This window comes from Bos javanicus, chromosome 6, assembly GCF_032452875.1.
Source record: "Bos javanicus breed banteng chromosome 6, ARS-OSU_banteng_1.0, whole genome shotgun sequence".
Lineage (NCBI taxonomy): Eukaryota > Metazoa > Chordata > Mammalia > Artiodactyla > Bovidae > Bos > Bos javanicus.
The window spans coordinates 92,143,640-92,162,434 of NC_083873.1; the positions used below are offsets into that span (position 1 = coordinate 92,143,640).

The window sequence follows — 18,795 nt, forward strand, 5'->3', positions numbered from 1 at the left end:
TTTTGTTGTTGTTGTTCAGTCACTAAGTCATGTCTGCTTCTTTGCAACCCCATGCACTTCTGCATCCCAGGTTTTGTGAGCCAGAGAGTTAGTGGCCCAGCAAAGGCCAGGCCCGGTGAGAACCCAGTGGTGGGTAAGGGTCAGCCAGGCAGAGGAAGGTGGGCTGCTGGGCTAGATTCGCCACCTCCTGGTACAGGAGAGAATCACTTTTCCATACTAAACTCATACAGTTTCTTTTCTTTTTAAATACGTATTTACTTACTTATGGCTGTGCTGGGTCTTTGTTCCTGCACACCGGCTTTCTCTAGTTGTGTTGCGCGAGGTCCGCCCTCGAGTTGCAGTTCACGGGCTTCTCCTTTCGGTGGCTTCTCCTGTTTTGGAGCACTGGTTCTAGGCGCACGGGCTTCAGCACTTGGGGCGCTCCGGTTCAGTAGTTGCCTGAACAGGTTCAGGACCTGTTGGCCTGAGACATGTGGGATCGTCCCAGACCAGGGATGGAACCTGTGTCCCCTGCACTGGCAGGTGGACTCTCAGCCATTGGATCACCAGGGAAGTCCCTCTTGTAGTTTCTTAATGGGGATTTGAGTTGAGGTGATACGAGGTGTCTGTTCTATGGCTGTACCAATTGGGGGCTACAGTTCATTGGAAAAGACTGTTTTCCTTTGCTTTTGTGGCTGACCTGTAACTCACACTTGGATGTCTAGGAGCCAGCTGGCCACACATTTACCTCCCAAAATATGCCCGAGGCAGCCTGCGTGCCGTGTGGCAGACTGTCCCTGGGATCTGAGCTGCCTTTAGGATGGGAGGAGGTTATTTTCTTGGAATCGCTTTAGAGATAGTTTTGTGAGATCTGGGATGGTTTCCTGGTAGAGTGCTCCTGTGTATCCTGTGAGAATGAGTGGAGACCCCAGACAAAGGGCTTCTAACTGAGATGTTCACTTTTAGCCAGGTTTGCACCATTTAGTCCTGCCCTGGGGGCTTGTGAAACTGACCGTCTTCCACCACGGGAATGTGCTTTCTGAGGCAGCATAGAGGATCCCTTTTTGTGTATACAGGTTCAGCTGATAGAAACTTGACCCCAAAATAGCCTCAACACAGTCCTGCTTATTAAGCTGGAGGAAAATGGTAGTTGATAGTGGCAGAGGCCATCTTTATTTTTTCATAGAGGTTTTCTCTCCTCATCCCTCCCCGCCCCGCCACCCACATAGACATGGAACAGAAGGAACCACAGAACAATGGGACCCATATGCCTCCACTCTCATTCAAACCCAGACAGTGCTGAAGGGTGAGGGGGCATCAGTCTGGGTTCAAGTCTTGGTCCTGCTACCACCGGACTTCTTGTCTGGGCTTCAGGTTCTTTATCTGTAAAATGAGGAACTGGGCTGGATCCGGGGATAGTAAGATCTGGTAGGAGTACTTTTTCCAGAATGTGCCCCCAAGGACATCAATGCGGTGGATTCTATGAGCAGTGCAGTCTCTGCCCCAGTCGTTCAGTTCCACCCTTAGAGGATGAAGCAGCCAGAAGCCCTAACGAAAAGAACAGGTGTGGCTGCGTGGCTCTAAAAAAGATATTCCCATCCTAAAAGTGGAGGGTTATGTTTTAATGTTTGGTGGGACTTCAAGCCCAGGAGACAGCATCTCAAGTAACCCTGAGAGAACTGCTCTGAGGAGATGAGGGGAGGATCCATCAGGTTATATAGAAGTTTTGCCACAAAGGGCAGGTGGTCTGAACTGCTGCTGCTGCTGCTAAGTCGCTTCAGTCATGTCCGACTCTGTGCGACCCCATAGATGGCAGTGATCATTGTTAATTAAAGAAAACTAGGTAACCTAAGTGAAGGAATTTAGTGCTTCTCTATGTGTGGGAAGATGCAGGAGTCTGGACTCACTGAAGTTGTCCCTCTCATTTGCATTTGGCCGTCCCAGGCCAGTATCCTGTGGTTTTCACAGCCCACTGCTTCGGCCTCCCAGTCCGGCGGTGGAGGTCCTTGAGACTTGGAGAGAACATGCTTTATTCACACATCTCCCCTTCCCCATTTGGTTCCATTTCTACTGGCCTGAGGGTTCCTTTTTGAGGACAAAAAAGCAGGAAATATATAATATTGGGTTGGCCAAAACATTTGGGTTTTTATGTAAGATGGTATGGAAACCCCAGTGAACTTTTGGGCCAACCCAATATATCTGTATCACCAAAACCTTTACTGTCTTCCCTGTATAAGAAAATAAGAAACAGAAGTAGACCTTCTATAAATAAACATCTCCCATCACCTCAGTTCCTGGGAACCCTAGAAGCAGTTTCTCCTCTTGGAGACCCACTCACTCAACCTCAGGTGGCCCTCTAGGTGCAGGCAAGATCCTTGGAATGTAAAAGTCAACTCTGAATCACAAGTCTTGGCAGGTTGTAAGGCGAAATGAACTTGGTTTTCCTTTCCTTGGAAACCACCACTTTACAAAGAGCCCAGCCTCTCTCCTGGAGGAGTTTCCAGCCTCCTGGGCACTTCCTGTGGGCCTGACCCTGAGGGTTCACTGCGTGAACGATGACACAGTTAAGGAAAAGCAAAAGCCACAGTTAATCTGAGGGATTTCCTGGGATTTCACCATCAAAGTCATCACGCCTGGATGCTCAGAGAAGACATTTTTTCCCTGTGCGTTTAGGGTGAGGTTGAAGGAGTATCAGTGAAGGACTCCGGGCTTTTATGTTCTCAAAGTAGAGAATTCCTTCTCAGGGGTACAGTGAAGGCCACCCTCCCCTCTGGGCGCCACTTGTGTTTATACCACGCATTCATAAAATAGAGAGAGGTCTGTAAAGCCGAGGCTCATGAGTGGCGGCTCCCCTAAGTATTACACCAAACCAGGAGCCAGGTGAGTTCAGGGACAGGCCACATTTGAGCCTTGGAAGTGAGTCCCTGGCACAGAAGCCGAGTCTGTGCCTGGTACTGTCCTTCAACCTGCCTGCATTCAGAGTATTGTCTCTTTTGTCTTGTGGCAGACTCTTTCTCTCTGTCACTATGCATACACATCTCCAGGTGTCAACCTGCTTTTTCTGTTTTTAAATGTTTATTTTGGCTGCACCAGGTCTTGGTTGCAGCTTGTGGGATCTAGTTCCCTGACCAGGGATCGAACCCAGGCTCCCTGCACTGGGAGCCTGGAGACCACCCGGAAAGTCCCTTCCTGCTTGTTCTGGTCCGCATCTTTCCCACCTGCTGCCCTGCAGCCTTGGAGCTCATGCTTCACTCCAGCCAGAGCACCCGTGCCTTCCCAGGACTCAGGTCCCTCATACCCGGGCCCCCTTCTGGCTGGCATTTGGGGAAGAAGTGGGCGCGGGCTGTTCACAGACGAGGGGATGGGTCTTGTCTCTGCCGCTCGTCTCCTGGACACCACTGCCCTCTTCCCAGCTCTCCTGCACGCCTCCAAACACCACCCTCTCCTGCGCTCTGCCTGTCAGGTCCTATATAGTGCTGCTTTACTGCCCTTCTCTCGAGGCCACACAATTTGCAGCCCCCTGAGACGTCTTTGTTTTTAGGAGCACCAAAGCCTTGCTTCTCCGGCCGTGGGAGGTGAGCTCCCACCTGAGCTAGGTGGCCGAGGCGCCTGTCCCAGCTCCGTCATTTCTTCATTGTGTGACCTGCACAGATTACTGAGCTCCTCTGTGTCTGAGTTTCTCCATCTATGAAACGTGTGGTGCTAATAATACCCACTTCCCAGTGTGGTTGTGAGGATGACGCATTTTCGTGTGTACATTCCTCCACTAACCGCGGTGACGTGTGGGACTCCAGCCTGCCCTCCCCTGGTGGTCCACGAGACCTGACGGGGAGAGCTGCGCTGCGTGACTTACCCTGAGTGAAGGATGGGCCGGAGTGTCAGTGCTTGTTCTCCTTTGCCTTGACCTCCGTGGGCAGAGCCATCTTCTACTCAGACCTGTTGAGAGGAAATGAGAAGAGAAAAGCCTGTGTTTCAGGCTGGCTTAAAGCCTCATGAAAATATTGTTCACTTCTCCCTTGGAAAAGTGTATTAGTAAGTACAATTACAAATGAAGTTGGAAGGGCTAAAAATTGCAAAAGGTGTCATCCCCTTAGGTGTCTGAGTGGATATACTGTAGGGCCAGTTCCTTCTAGACTGGGGTTCACTGGCTGGAGGCATTGGGGAGGCTGTCCAGTGTCTCTCGTTCACACATGGATTTCTGCACGTGCCTGGGGAGTGTCATCTGTGAATGCATATCTAAGAAACTTACTGCACTGGACTCCTTGGAGTGGGGTTTCTCTTTCCAGCATGTTGCTTGTCATCTCCAGTGTCAGAGCTCCAGAGCCGCTTCCTGTCCCCGGATGCAGCCGTCTCATAAGCAGCCAGTGTTCAGATCATCTGGCTGCAGCAGCATCACTCTATCCTTTCTCTGGGATACGCGTTTTCCAACTTGGGGCCGCAAACTTGACTATGAAATACGTTCTATATCATGATCCAGTATACACATTGCACGAAACAATATCTGCTGTTCGTGTTTGCACTGCATTTTTTTTTTTTTTCTTTCTGTCCTAGTCTCTAAACTTTTTAACAGATGGGTTAAGTCCCTCGACTGGGTCATGACTCAGTTTGAAAATGGATTTCCCAAAACGGGAGCCTAGGCTAGGCTGTGTATGGGACTGGCGAAGGCAGAGTCATTTTGAGAGTTCTCAGAATTCCTAGTAGTGTTACCCAAAGGAGATTCTCTCTGTGGGTCACTTAACAAAACTTTCCATGATGAAACAGATTTGGAGAGCTCTAAGTTAATCAGTTTAAACAGGTTTTTGTTTTGTTTGGAAACTAAAGGCCTTTTCAGAGCACTTAAGCCTTGGTTGGCATACTAGTTACTGTCCAGTCACCTGGAAGCATTTAAGAAGTACAGATTGCTTTGCCTTTGTCGGACATCCTGAGACAGCATCTCCAGGAGTGGAGTTTAGAAAAGTCCAATAAAACCTACCCAGGCAGTGCTGACGTGCTGCAGGTCTTGGGAGCCCCTGCACTCTGGGGCTCTCCTAAAGAGAGGTCAGGGTCACACATTGCACCTTCCTTTTGTTCTTTCAACCTGGGATCCCTTCTTTTGAAGATTTCTTGAAATTAGTGGTCTTTGGAACACATTCTGGGTCATGTTTCTTGATAGTGTTTCTATAATATTGGCTTGGCCAACAGGTTCATTTGGATTTTTTCCCTAACATCTTAACAGAAAAACCCAAATGAAACTTTTTGGCAAACCCAGTGGGTGTTCCACTGCTTGTTAGGAAAGGGAGACATATTCATTATCTTAAAATCAACAAAAACTGGGTTCCCTCCCAAAATTTAATAGCAGGGACAGGTTATCCTCTGCCTTTGGCAATTCTGACCCAAGTAATGCTGTTGAAGAGTTTACTGGAAGCTAGCAAACAAAATCAAATTTCTAAATTATTTTGTACCTTTATTATCCCATGCATTTCTCTGTATCTGTGGCTGTAGAGTTTAAATGTCAAGTCCAAATATTGCTATTGTTAGCCAGCACTAATGTTGGCTACACTTGCTTTTGTGTTCTAAGATAATGTGAAAGCCAAATATACCTCCAGAAACTTGAGACTGCTAATTGTCCATTACTGGGTAGGTAGTGTTGATACACTTGAGGGCAGGAGAACTGATTTTTTCAGCGGCCAGTAAGAGCACTGATTATAGAAATAGAAACAAACCTAATTAAGATATTTGTAAGTATGTTGCTATTCCCCTGCAAGGGGGGGGGGGGCACCCGAACTTGCATGTCCTTTTCCTCCTTCTGCATGGACAAGTGTGAATGCTGGGGTGGCTCCACATGGAGCCTGGGGTCATCCGCAGCTGCTCTGCATTTTGGAACCAGCTCTATGGATGAAAGTGGTCCCTGGGTAAAGGTGGACAGCTCTGCAGACCTGTGTTACTGTAACAACTCTTGTTCTAGGGATAGTTCAAGGGAGAGCTAGAAATAGTAATTTACCCACAAATGTTTCTCTGTGTGAGTGGGTGTGGGTGTCTGTTTTTCTAAGTTGTGTCACCAACGGTGCTTTTTCTGTAAATATATTTGTTCTGATTTGGAGGTGAAACTGAGTCCATGGCATTTGCTTTAAAATATTGGGCCCTAAGTTCTGCAGACAGTCAGGAGGTGGATGAGGTTTAAAATAAAAGTAAAACTCCTCCCTGCTCTATTTACAATTCATAATATCACTTGAAGAGTAGTAATTTTCTATAATATCTTTAGATATACTATTGTCTCTTTAAATGGTTCACTGAGTCTGTTTTCTAAACTGGGGGGTTGGAGGGAGCTGAGTGGGGGAGATGACATTTATCCAGCACTAATGTTATGTCAGATGCTTTTCTCGGTCTGCCCACATTCACCTCCCATAATCATATCCCTGGAAGGCATTGTATTCACATTTATGTAGACAACATTGAGCTGCGAGGCTGTGCCCTTCCTCAGACCAGTCAGTAAACTGCTGTGAACCCCAAACCAGCTCTGATGGCTCTGTCTGGCTCCAGTGCCAATGCACGTCTCTCCCCACACGCCCTCTAACCTTCTAAAATTCTAATCATGTCTTCAGTGTCCACCTGGTACTCATCTGGGAGACACCGGCCCGCCCAGGCTGACCCTGTGTGAATATACACAGCAGACAGCCTGGGCAGTAAGAGGCATCCCATTAGTGCTAGGGGCTTCCCTAGTGGCTCAGTGGTAAAGAATCCACCTTCCCGTGTAAGAGACTCGGGTTTGATCCCTGAATGGCGAAGATCCCCTGGAGAAGGAGATGGCAACCGCTCCAGTATTCTTACCTGGGAGATCCCATGGAGAGAGGAGCCTGGTGGGCTACAGTCCACGGGGTCCCAAAAGAGTAGCGACTAAACAACATCAGCATTAGTGCTATTCTGTGCTTACTGCCACATCTCTGGTTCCTATACACTTGTCTTTCTGATCCTCACATAATTAAAAAAAGATGGTGCCATTTTATGTGTCCCTGAACCTGGTAAGCGGCAGCCTTATCTATTTTGAGGAAGCAGTTGGGTAGAAATTGTTTGAACTGAAATGTCTTATCATGCAACTTCACAACACTGTCCTTGGTTTGTGGCTTTTGAGTAGTCTTCAGGAGACATATGAAGCCAAAAGGAATGAATTTCTGGGAGAACTTCAGAAGAAAGAAGAAGAGATGAGACAGATGTTTGTCATGAGAGTGAAGGAGAAAGAAGCTGAACTTAAAGAGGCGGAGAAAGAGGTGAGCCAGGGGAGACAGAGGAGATAAGCACTTGCCACGTGTATTCTATCAGAGGAGTGGCCTACCAGCCTGGTGTGAAGAGCAGGACAGCCAGTCTCATTCCTGTTTCACAGATGGCAACACTGAGTGTCCTAAAGATTAAGGGGTTTATGCAGTCACATACCAACTTAGCAGCAAAGCCAAGACTAAAGCTAGATCTTATATCTCTAGGCCTGATCCCAAAGCCCTTGTAGTTCCAGGCCAGGGTAACTGCTTTCTGGATTTCTTTTTTATTTCTTTAAAAAAAATTTTTAAGCAGTATTTATTGATTATATTAGTTTTATTTTGAGAAGTTTCTTAAAATACAAATTAGAGCTTTTGGTCTATCACTTTTGATATGGAAGTTCTTTCTAATAATTAAGCACACACACTAAATCATTACCACTTTAAAATAGTTTAAGCACACAAAATCTGCCTAAAACTGCACAGATAAACATATATTTGATTATATAAACATATATGCCCCTATTATTTAAATTAAACCAAGAACTTAATTTAGTTGCCATTAGATTAATGTTGGAGAAGGCAATGGCACCCCACTCCAGTACTCTTGCCTGGAAAATCCCATGGACAGAGGAGCCTGGTAGGCTGCATGGGGTCGCTAAGAGTCGGACACGACTGAGCGACTTCACTTTCACTTTTCACTTTCCTGCATTGGAGAAGGAAATGGCAACCCACTCCAGTGTTCTTGCCTGGAGAATCCCAGGGATAGGGGAGCCTGGTGGGCTGCCGTCTATAGGGTCACACAGAGTCGGACACAACTGAAGTGACTTAGCAGCAGTAGCAGCAGCAGATTAATGTAGTGTGGAAGCTTTTAAGATCACTTAATTAAATGTAAATGTATCCTTTTTATTTGTATTTGTTTCTTATACATAATACCCTAAATATACTGCTAAATGTATGCATAGTATATTGTAAAATAAATAACTGAACATTTTCAGACATATGAATTATTTCACATGGTAATGAGTAATTTGTTTTCATCTTAAGTAATGTTTTCAATACAGTAAGAGTTTTCAGAGTTTAGAATGAAGGAATCAATTCTGTTCAGATTTTAAAATGACCCAATTCTTTAGCTGATATAGCTTAATGAATATTACTCATTTTCTCCTGTTAAAAGATAAACTGAGGTACATTAAAATTTATGAGTCTGTTTGTATGGACATCAATTGGAATCGGGCCTCATGGATTTCTGAGTAACACTTATCCCACTGAGAGAAAGACATAGGTTTGCCTTGATGGTAGATAATGAAAAACCTAGAGTTTACTTAATAGCTAAGTACTCAACATAGTTTTGCTGCAGAGAAAGGAAAGTTGAGCCTTATTTGCTGTTGGCTTTAAGTATCAAGTGAATGCTGGGTAAAAAATCTAGAATCATTCAGTGAGGACGTTTCCCTCCGTCCCTCCTTCCCTTTCTCTTCCTGCCTCCCCACCCGCCCTTCTTCCCTCTCCCCCTGTTTTTGTTTCTGCATTGTGTTATTTTTCTAAATTTAGTTTGTCAAGGTTCAGAAATTTCTCTACATGCTCTTTTTATTTGAATAGTCTGTATACGTCTATCTGTAGTCATTATATAAGTCTCCAAGTAAATATGTATTATCTATTTTGAAAAGAACTACTCTTATCATTAGGTAAGTTTCTTACTAGGAGCATGGATGATTTTAATTTTCTTCTTTATGCTTTTTACGATGACTGTATTCTGTTATCCGAAAAACTGCACAGAGATTTCTCTTAGTCCTAAGGGATCCAAGTCTCAATAGAGCACAGGGCTCCACAGGATGCTCTTCAGACCTCTGCCTGGTTCAGCCCTAGATCCAGATCCCCTCTGGGAACTGGACCACAGGCAGCACCACGTGTGTGTTTCTGAACATATGCAAGCAGCCTTAGACCAGCAAGCATCCCAGCCCTTCCCTCAAGCTTGTTCTCCTCCTCTCCTTTTCAGCTCCACGAGAAATTCGACCTCCTCAAGCGGACACACCAAGAAGAGAAGAAGAAAGTGGAAGACAAGAAGAAGGAGCTGGAGGAGGAGGTGAACAATTTCCAGAAGAAGAAGGCAGCCGCCCAGTTGCTCCAATCCCAGGCCCAACAGTCTGGGGCCCAGCAAACCAAGAAAGACAAGGATAAGAAAAAGTAAGCGGTGTCACCCCCACGCAGCGGGGCTCTCTAACAGTTTATTCCTCTTGCATGTCTCTACTTTTCCCATTTGCAGACTGGAAACTGGTCTGTTACCAGAAAGATAAAAGCAAGTATTTTCTCTACAGTGCAGGGGAGACGATAAAGGTTTTTAAAGTATATCTAAAGGGTACACAAACACTCATGTCTAAAACTTGACCACACGATCAAGCAATCAGGACTGGAGCCACCTGTCGTCTCCAGTAGCATCTTCTGCACCAATACTAGGACTCTCGAGAAGACAGTGTGTTTCTCTTCACTACTCTCTGGAGACAATCCTCCTGGCTCTGGATGAAAGAGCATCCTAAAGTTATGATTGTTAGAATTATTTTTCTATTCTCTCTTGTAAGGCTTGAGAAGCCAGTCATTGACCGTCTTGTTCCCAAAATGAAAGATTCAGAAGAACTGCCAGTGGCCACTAGTTTTCCTCTGAACAAGATGATGAATTGTTTTATTGTGAAAATGAAATCAAAATGCCCATCCTATTAAGACACTTCCACCAGCTCTCAAGACATACCTGTATCCACACACACAAAGAAATTTCTTTTTAATATAGCCTTGATTTAATGTGCTGAGGGGTCAGACTCTGCTCCTGAGTTATCACTCCCTATGATATTGCAGCAGCAGTGGCCTGAAGCCATGGGGGGTTTGGGCCTGCCTTGAAATTCTCCTGTAATTTGAAGCTTTATGGAAATCACCTGAAAGACTCAAGGGTGCTGTTTTATGACAATTACTGTTGGTCTGACAGTAAGCACAGTGGTCAGTAAGTTACCTTAGAAGAAAACCTTAGTGGCGGCCGGGTGGTGAGCCCATGGGTGCCACCCTCTTTGTTTAATACATGACCCTCTGAGGGCAGTGAGGAGCCAACTCAGAGCATGTTTCAGGATTCTTGCTCTCCACCCTCAGATGCTAAGGTGCCAGGGGAGAGGCTGACAACTAAGTAAACACTAAAAATGTTGGTACTGGAGAAGGCAGAAAATTACGTTCTTAGATGTAATATGGCAGACAGGCTGGAGCCTGCGCAGTCGTCAGGTCTGATCAGTGGACAGTGAGCACGGCAGTGAGGTGTTCATCTTGGTCAGTGTGCAGACCTGCCCCCGCAAGGAATACTGTTATGTTGTCTGTGGTAGAAACCAACATGCACTGCTCCAGTGACATGCAGAGAGTTTGCAGTTCTCCTCTGCAGACCTTGACTTTCCAAGCTCTGAGCCAGCAAGCAATGTGTGAAGGGAGCAGGGGAGCAAGCAGATTTTCTAAGCAATAGAAGGTAGTCAGTGTAGGTGAGCTGTGGTGTTGAATGGGGTTGGTACAGACCCAAGCGATCGAAGGACTCCAGGGGCTGAAAATTGAGTCATGCTGTATTAATTCTGAGTGACAGCTGCCTAGATTATAATCCAGTTGAAGAATGCGCTTTGTAGTCGCTCTACACGTTGGGGGCAGTGTCGGTCACTAATGGTGACGATCCCCATGCAGTCAGAGATTGGTGATTCCTTTAGGGAAGACACAACGAAAGCCATTTGGCATCATACCCTTGTTGATCCAAACCAACCCAGGATAAAAATAGGTTGTGTGTGTGTGTGTGTGTGTGTGTGTGTGTGTGTGTGTGTGTACACACATCTATAGGCATGAACGAAATAGAAAAAAGCTGCTGACTCATGTTTTAGGAAACCCAAAGTCAAGTTTTCTTACCCTGAAGCACAAAGTGCATAAAGGTACATGTTTTAGGACTAAAAATGTTTATAAAAGACCAGCAGTGTTCCAAGGATATCTCATTTATACTGGATGTGCCTTTAAGCAATAAATATTCCAAGAGCTGATGAGCATTGTGCCTCCATTTTCAACAGTCTCTCTAATAACAGACTTCTCCATGTAAGGAGGTTTTTCTTATCCTTTAGAACGTTTTAGGTTATTTTTTTCCCAGCCTTGGGCCTTAGAAATTTATAATGCTTTTCAAGTTTATGTGAAGTGTGTGTGAATTCTATTTTAGCCTTATTTATACATTCTCAGTTATTATTAATAGGGTTAGACTTAATTTGGTGTGTAAGAGTCACCAGATTTTGTGCCTGACAACAGCACGAACTTTTTGGTAACTTCTTCTAGGAACTTAAGCTCACTTTCCCATTTGAACAGTGAAAGCAATTGCCAGTTGGAGGCCGGAAGTGTAAAAGTGGGGAAAAAAAATTACTTCTCTTACTGCCAGTGGAGAGTTTTGGTTAGAGAGGACCACAGACAGACAGTGACCAGGGGAACTAGAACAGTACTTTGAAAATACATGGGAGGCTCTTTCCTCCTTGTGTAGCTGGAGGAGGAGCATGGGAGCTGTTCGAGGGATAAAATGTAAAAAGAGATGCGTGTTTATTCACCTGCTATGCTTCCACCTCAGAGCTTAACTAAGTTTTTCTAATAGTTTGAAATTCTTTGTTTTTTTCTATTCTAATGACACGCTCCCTCTTTAACGTAGGTAAGGCTTTGTACTTCCTCCCTGACCTGTAGTGGCATGAGAGCACATAACATGTCCTAAGATTACAGACAAGGTAGAACTAACCCTGGTACTGCCTTTAACTGGACCCCACCTCCTGCCATCTCTGGCCACCAAGTCACTTTCCTTGCTCGCGGCTACACCTCAGTGGTGGGAGTGCCCGAGGGTAAGTTGTTCAGTAGACAGTGTTCATCTTTTCTGAAAACTTTGCCAGCCGGCAGTTTGGGGGTTTAAAGACGCATCCATTCCAAAAAGAAAGTTTTAAAATCTCATTTTAAAACTATACCTGGCATCTGATAATGACAGTTTACAGAATCATCCACTCATTTTTTTTTCTTTTTTAAAACATATTTTGATTCTTGCTAAGGAATGAAGTTGCATGTTTTGGGTTTGCCTAAAACTAGACGTGTGGATCTTGAACTTGGTGTTGCTTTATACCTAAGAGGGGGAAGGCTCCTGGCATTGCTATAGCTGTAACCATATAATGATCGTCCTTTTTTTCCCCCTCCCAAATAGATCAATAGCATGTCCTCCATCCACTATATTCCAACCACCAAATTATTTGTTCAAAGACATTTATTGTATATTTATTTATTCTCTGACTCTAGCAGCTCAGAAATGGAATTTTCAGCTCCTATTCAGTACTGCTGTGATGCCCAAATTGAATAGATCATGGTTTTGTGTTATTTGAGAAAATGAAAAATCAAACTGCAAATCTTCCCAGTAGAACATGTAATGGTTTCAAGAAGTCACTCATGAATTCTGAATGACCTGCAAATGGAAACTAACCATGTGTTCTTTAATTCAGTATTAAAATTTTGCTTTTGCTTGTCATGTAGTATATAGCTTACTCAAATTTTTGGTTTTAATTTCTGTCGATTCCATAATCATTGCATGAGCATTCACCATCACCGAATGCTGGTGCTGGCGCTCCTAATTTTCCTTCTTTTAATTTATTATTATTTCTAACTTTTTTGTTTTGTTTTTTAACTTGCAGTGCAAGCTTCACATAAAGCCTGGCAAGCCAAGGATGGTCCGCATTCACCTGCTTTTGCAGTAATATTGTATCTCTGCCATCTGTGTCCTTTTATTTTTTTATTTTTATTTTTCCCCCTTCCCCAGACACCATATAACTATTAACTCATTTTGCTGAATGTTGTTGGGGGGTGGAAAATGATAGAACAAGGGAGTCACAGCAAAAGCTATGTGCAGTGGGACTTTGTTTCTGGAAACGCAAATGACTTGCCGTTTATGCCTGTTCAGAGTGGCGGCAGCAAGCATGCCTGTCCTGTGACTCGAGTGTTGCTTGGGACCAAGGGAAGGAGGCTAAATTCCTCCATGTACGTCTGACAGGAAAACTTCTCATCACCTCAGCAGCTGAACTGTAAACCTGAATAGCCCTGACAACTTGCTTTTCTTGATTATTCATCTCCATGATGGAAAGGCTCTGAACGCCTTCTGCTGCTTCTCCTCACCTGCCCCAAACCAAGGTAGCTTTGTATGTAGGCAGAACGGTGGGTAAGCTTTACCTGACTTTTACCCTTGCATGGATTTTTTTAAATTATTACTATAATAACATTATTTGGCCTGGATTGTGGATCTGTTCAGACTGGTTTGTCTCCTCTTATGGCTTTAAAAACATGTCTGAACCCCTATCTTAAGTCCTAGCCAAGTTGGCCTGTAATAAGAAATCAGTGATTATATTTACTTGTGTCAGGGCAGCCTTGGCCCTCTCACAGATAGCCCTCTCCAAGGCTGATCATACAACGTTCTTAGTAGAAGAGTCTTCTACTAAAATTAATGGGCTTTCTGCAACCTGTTTGCTACTAACAATACCCCATCTTTTCATAAACACACCTAAATCTGCTCTCTGTAGGCTGAGGGCGAGGGCCTAATGACTGATTCCAGGATATCAGTGCTTTGAGTAACATTTTTCAATAATTCCGAGGAGAAATTTTCCAGAAATACTTAAAATAGAGAATTTGTTATAAACTGTATCATCTTGCAGCACAAGTTTGAGGAGATTTTGTCATTTTAAGATAGAAATGGGAAGGGACATAACACAAACCCATGAGTCAAGAAAGCAGAAATCCAACTTCACATCCCAATTTCCTTGCATATTTTGATATTTGGCCAAAAGAGGGATGAAGGAATAGAACATCTGATCTTTCAAATCCAGTTGTCTTGAAGGAATGGCCTCACCAAGACTCGCTCAACCTGCCCTCTACGTTTAAGACCCATTGTCCCATCAACAAGAATTAGGAATTAGTCACATTTCAGGACATAGACTACATATTCCAGATTTGTATGGAAAGGAGCATACCTAATTTCTTTTCTATACTTTTCCTTCTTGAAGCTTATCCTTTCAGTTTCTTAGTTATCCCACCACCACCCCCATAAAAACAAACACTCCCAGCTTCTGACTCCATAGTCTCCAACTTCTTACTTGAAAGAATAACATTTCTTATGAATCTGACCCTTCACCCCTGCGTTTTCCTTTTGGCCCTCCCTAGTCATCCATTAGATGGGCTTCTCTAGTGGCTCAGATGGTAAAGGATCCACCTGTAATTCAGGAGACCCAAGTTCAATCGCTGGGTCAGGAAGATCCCCTGGTGAAGGGTCTTCATTAAGTCATACATAAAGTGAACAGAACACACATACACACTTTTTAAAAAAAAATTTAAATAGTCTCTAGTTGATTTCAGTAAATTTTCAACCTTCTCTTTATCCTCAACTCTTAGGGAAAGAAGGAATGGGCTTCCATGAACTGATTTAGGCTTAATTAGGCAAAGCAAGGAATCAGTTTTCATGGAAGCTCAAACTCAGCTGGGATAGAAACTGCAAACCAGAAGCAGCAATAGAGGTATAAAGACAGGCTTTAGAAGCTCCTGGATCAGTGTTTCTGCTTTTGTTTTTGAATGATTCTAGTCTGAAGCTAGCTGTGCAGCAGCCAGACATCAGGTGGCATGCTGATTCTAACCGTGGGCTGAATTTGCTCAGACGCTGCGCACCAGACAGAAGCTTGAATACTAGTGCTGTATGCTTGTTTCAGTCATTGCTTGTGTGCTCATTTTTGTGCCTTGTAACAGGAAATACACTTCCAAATCCTAAGAATGCATCCCTTGAAAATGACCATTTTACATGCATCGCTAAAGCCTTTTTAAAGTGAGCCCAACCGCGAAAGGCATCCAGCTGACTTTTTGATTCCAAGATTGTTGATTGATTTTTTCCCCCATTAAATTTTTCACAGAAAAACAAATCATGGAGAGTCAGGGAATAAAAAGTCAAAAGAAACGTATAAAAGCTTTTTTTTTTTTTAAACTGCGTTGCTTCTGAACTTTTTTCTGCCCCTGCTCCCCAGCCCTGTTTGGTTTGTTATTGCTGCCCTCTCTTCTTTCTGTATCTGTGCCTTTTTTCACAGTAGTCCTTGGCTCTGCACGGAGTAAATGATACCCTCAAATCTAATTGGATGTGCTTTCGCCTTTGCATGTAAGTACAGTAGTAAGAAACCTTTGAGATCTTTTTGGCTTTTTAGAGAAACAAATGGGATAGGTGGAATTATTTTTTTTTTCCTGGATGGGGGTAGGGAGGTATTGGTTGGAGTAGCCTTTGTTTTCTTTTTTTAAAAGAAAGAAAACTGTGTTTTAAATGGCTCACATTTCTCTTTTTCACAAGAAACACAGAGATTTGACTTTTCCTTGGTGTCAGTGTGGAAGTCAGAAATTATCAATCCCAGTCTGTGTTCTACATAGTGTTGTGGGTTCATTGGATATTACAGAAGGTCCTTGGTTCTCTTTTGTTGTTATTTTTGCTTGTGCCATGTGATCTGCAGGACTTCAGTTTCCTGACCAGGGATTGAACCTGAGTCCTCAGCAATGAGAGTGTGAAGTCTTAACCACTGGACCCCCAGGGAAGTCCCAGAGGGTCCTTGGTTCTGACTGTGTAAGTAAAGCTAGAATGAGAAACTACTACCTTCCACTAGAGAAAAACAAGAGAAAGTTTTTTTCATATTACACTGCCTTTATGACTGCTTAGTTTTTTGGTGATCCTGGTTTAATGATCTTTCCCTTGTGCTAACTACGACCAGGGATCACCTTTTTTTTTTTTTTTTGCCAAGACAGCTCTTGCTGGCCCTTCCCCAGATCTTTTGTTCAACCATTATGACCATGCTTTTGCTTCTTCTGGACTTTAGATACCTGTAACAGTTTCAAGAAGGATGTGATGGAAAAGCACTTATGCGAATTTACAGGCAGTTGAGAGACGACCTTTTCCCAGCTTAGGCTCTTTATTAATTGGTGAAGGTTTTGTCCAGAAAGGACACCTTAACCAGGGGAACATTTAACAGAATGTTGGGCACAGGTTACTCATCTTCCTTCTCTGCTTTGTGATCTCACCAGCAATAACACCTCATATCTTGTGCACCTCAAACAGACAGACTTGGTTTCCTCACTTGCTTGACATATCCATCGGTGTTTCATAATACAGACTGTTGAATCAGGTTTTCAGCTGTTACCAACTCATGTCATACTGTCTCTGTGTGGTCCTACCAAAACTGTGCATTGAGATCCCTTTGCTTTGCCATTTGCAAGTGTCTGAAGTTGTCAAGTCTCAACTTCCAGAAGTCTTGGTTCCATTGACAGGATACGTATGTGATGACTCTTTAGGGGGAATTGACGTAAAGTCTAGATTGTATGTAGGTATGAAGGGAATTTTTTAAATAAATGGAAGATTAAGCTGTGAACAGCATTAGAACTTTGTCTATTCCTTAATTTTAAAATATGCTGATATGCCTTAAACTGTAGTTGTAGATCACTGTCATTTTGCTGTTGGAAAATAACCAATGTGTTTTTTAAAACTTGTGTAATCTCCTTTCAGTGTTAATGCAGAATTGTCATATATGTAAACTGCATGTTAGACACTTGTCTTTTTTAAAAAACTAAAACAATTGTATTGGTGTGAAGCATATCATTTTTTTCAAGTATGAAAGTAATCCCGTAGCAAACTGGCTCGGTCATTTGGTATCTGTGGAGGTAGGAGCGTGGTGGACAGGTAATCTATGCATATCACTAGTGCCAAGAACATAAAGTGGGGGAAAATATATTTTTACCCAAACATTGTGTGCCCTTTTGTGAGTTCTTTTTAGTCACTGTTTGATACACAAATGTACACATGTTTATAATACTGGATAAAAGAAATAGGGAAGGAAGTGTCTCATGCTTTCCTGCTTTGTCTGGACTTGAAATGCTACCATCTGGGCAGCACCAGCTCCTCCAAGACGCTTGCCACGTGGTATTCTGTACTTCATACACCGTCTCTGCCACCCTTTGTCCTCCATTCCCATCCCCTTCTACCCTGATTAGCACCCCACCGCCCCATCCAAGGCAGCCTCTTCTTCCTCGGCCTCTGGTGCCAGCTCTACTGCTGTTGCTCCCCACCTCGACTGATCATCCTTTTACTGACACACCACTGTTCCTTCAGTTTGTTGTAGAGAAGCTCCTTTTTTTTATTTTAAAGCCTTTTAAGAATCAACTTTGAATCTGAACCTTTCTTTTTTCTCTTCTGTAGCTTCTTCTTTATGTAACCATCCTGTTGACAAGCCCTACTCTCTCCTAATGGACATAGAGCATTAGAAGAGCAGGAGCTGTCTGTTCACACGTGTTGGGGAAGAGTTACCTCATTTCCACCATCGCCTCCTGTTCTTTTAAAGTCTGGGTCAAATATTGCACTGCTGTTTGTATTTGTCAATGTCTGTTTACAAACCACTGCCCATAGTGGTTACTAAAATGACTTATCGTCACCAAAAACAGTAATACTTAATAATACTCCTTAAAAGGAAATTGAATGAAACAGAGAACTTGGGCCAAAACCCAAAGTAGCCATGTGTTGGGATCTTGCTTAGCTCTCACGTTCTTGAAGCTGCTGACCCAAGAACTCATGGACTGAAGACAGCATGGACCCTACTCTGAGGGTCCACAAACTTGATCTCGTGTAAACTCCAGACCTCTGTCCCATGAGTGACCTTCTGAACAGTCCCATCAGGACCCTCAACCATCCATCAGGTCGTAACATTGGGGCAACAGTTTCCTTCCTCTTGGTAGCTTGATGGGTTGTTTTGAAGTTTGGGGTATTTTTCTAAACATTTGATATTGCATGAACAAAGATGGCTGCAAGTTTTAAATTTGGAGTGTTCTATTGATACAATATTTTTATTTTTCAGCTGATCGTCTGCCTCTTGAGAGAGAGAAGTGGGCATCCTTCCTTTAAATTCAGGAACCACTGTTGTTTTATTTGACTCTTTCTGTTACCTGCATCCTATATATAAGTTTTTGGGGTTTGGGATTCTGTTTTGGAAAAAAAAAATTTTTTTTCTACTTAGCCAGTTTGTTTTATGTATTGGTTATTCAGACTTAGTTTTGGTATCAAAATTATGCCAATTTTAAGCTCAAGGGGAAAGTTAAGTGACATTTAAGCCACAGAATTGTGTTTAAGATGCTCTCCTCATCTCAAATACAGCAACAAATCCCAGTGCTGTCACTGGGATTTTGACCTGCAAGTCTTAATCATGTTTAAAATGTGCCAGTGTTGGGTAGGTGATTTTTCTGCCTCTGGGACTCAATTTATATTTAAAGGTACGTTAAAATAACTTTCTGGCCCATGCTTGCCTTTTTATTTATTGTGAAGCTCTTCTTTACCACATGTCCAGTTTTTGTGTCCTGGACCATGGAAACAAACCCCCAAGTACATATCCTGTCCCAGACAACAGGAGCGTTGTAAACAATGGTTCTCATGCACGTTTGCCAGTCAGCCAGGTGGCTTTCTCCACGTTTGCCAAATGAGGAAAAAAAAAATGTTGAAAATTGCTTCAAGTACACCCACACACACACC

The 18,795-nt window shown here is 43.5% G+C and overlaps 1 protein-coding gene across 8 annotated transcripts in view; it reads left to right on the forward strand.

The window, feature by feature from the left end:
* Nucleotides 1-18,285, forward strand: part of SEPTIN11 (septin 11) — a 137,084-nt gene extending 118,799 nt beyond the window's left edge. For 2 of the 8 annotated variants that reach the window (XM_061420559.1, XM_061420553.1), the window contains exons 8-10: nt 7,091-7,223; nt 9,202-9,389; nt 15,332-16,856. In XM_061420559.1, the coding sequence (XP_061276543.1) occupies nt 7,091-7,223; nt 9,202-9,389; nt 15,332-15,356 (346 nt within the window). In that variant the 3' untranslated portion in view covers nt 15,357-16,856. Of the gene's footprint in view, nt 1-7,090; nt 7,224-9,201; nt 9,390-12,907; nt 16,857-17,475; nt 17,660-18,127 lie in introns of those variants that run through there. The other 6 variants (XR_009737077.1, XM_061420554.1, XM_061420555.1 and 3 more) reach the window with 6 other exon arrangements.
* Nucleotides 18,286-18,795: the final 510 nt, after the last annotated feature.